Here is a 1,250-nt window from a genome sequence, read left to right as displayed (position 1 = left end):
GTTGGGTGCGGGTACTGTCAGGATCCTCATTGTCCAGGTGAATGCACTGAGGTTCAGGGAGCTGATGAGGTCAACACAACCTGATTTTCACCTCTCACTCAGCTCTTTTGGTTATAACAACTCCCTTTTTAAAAATTTCAACCTCTTCCCTTTCCCAACTTCCCTCTTCCTACTCAGGGAGGGTGGTGGTGGTGGAGGGGGTGTCTCTAGATTCCTAGTCCTAAACCATTCATCTCTGGGAGCCCAAAGGGTGGTGGGGGAAGTTTTGCTTCCCACCTCAAATACTCCTTCCAGCAACCATGGCCCTCTCACTAGTCTCTGCCTCTTGAGGAAGGAAGTAATAAGATTCCCATGAATTCTCTACAGTCTCACTGTTCAAATTGCGGTCCATGCACCAGTAACATCAGCATCACCTAAGTCTTAAGAACTTGTAAAAATCAGATAAATGGGCCTCACCCCAGATCGGCTGAATCAGTGTTTTTATGAAGTCTCCAAGTGTTTCGTATGCCCTCTAGAGTCAGAACGACAGCGCTCACGGTCCCCATTGTACATAGCACCCGCTTCTGCCTTAGAGCTCCCTTAATGGCCACTAGTGACAATCTCCCCGACGCCACACGCCCGCCTTCTGGAACTACAACTCCCACAATGCCCAGAGGCGCTCGGCGTCACGTTACACGACTACATTTCCCAAGATGTTTTGGGACCACCATCATGGCGCCCACCCTCCCCGACACCAACAGAACTACAACTCCCACAATGCTTAGCGACAGAACTCCAGTTCCGAACGGCGCCACGTAGGCTCTGCTGGGTGGGGCCCGGCTCCCGAGGGGCCGGCGGGGTCCGCAGGACCCAGGACTCGTTACAGCGGTTCTACCCTTCACAACGCAGACATGGCAGCCGAGAAGGACCAGCAGAAGGATGCCGAGGCGGAAGGGCTGAGCGCTACGTGAGCAGGCCGGCTGTAGCCCCCCTGATCGAGACCCTCCCGGGCCCTCCGTCCCCCTCCTCCCTCGGGTCCCAGGAATCCAGGCCCCCAGACACTAGAGTCTGGGCCTCTGGTCTCCTCTCCGAGGACTGTGCAGTCTGGGCCCTCAGCCCCCTTCCCCTAGGGTCCAGGAGCCTTGCACCCTGACCCCCCAGGACCCCGGAGTCTGGGCCTCCGCAGCCTTCTTGGGGGGCGGGGGGCGGGGGTCCGGCCTCCAGCCCGGCTCCCACTGACCTGGCCCCGCCCACCAGGACTCTGCTGCCGA

The 1,250-nt window shown here is 58.0% G+C and overlaps 1 protein-coding gene across 1 annotated transcript in view; it reads left to right on the top strand.

The window, feature by feature from the left end:
- Positions 1-765: 765 nt before the first annotated feature.
- Positions 766-1,250, top strand: part of RABAC1 (Rab acceptor 1 (prenylated)) — a 2,647-nt gene continuing 2,162 nt past the window's right edge. Inside the window, exons 1-2 of the mRNA XM_005883911.2 lie at positions 766-946; positions 1,237-1,250. Of these exons, the coding sequence (XP_005883973.1) occupies positions 891-946; positions 1,237-1,250 (70 nt within the window). The 5' untranslated portion in view covers positions 766-890. The remainder of the gene's footprint in view (positions 947-1,236) is intronic.

This window comes from Myotis brandtii, unplaced genomic scaffold (genome assembly GCF_000412655.1).
Source record: "Myotis brandtii unplaced genomic scaffold, ASM41265v1 scaffold803, whole genome shotgun sequence".
NCBI classification, from domain to species: Eukaryota; Metazoa; Chordata; class Mammalia; order Chiroptera; family Vespertilionidae; genus Myotis; species Myotis brandtii.
The sequence above is the reverse complement of the archived record's forward strand: the minus strand, read 5'-3'. Positions and strand labels throughout refer to the sequence as shown.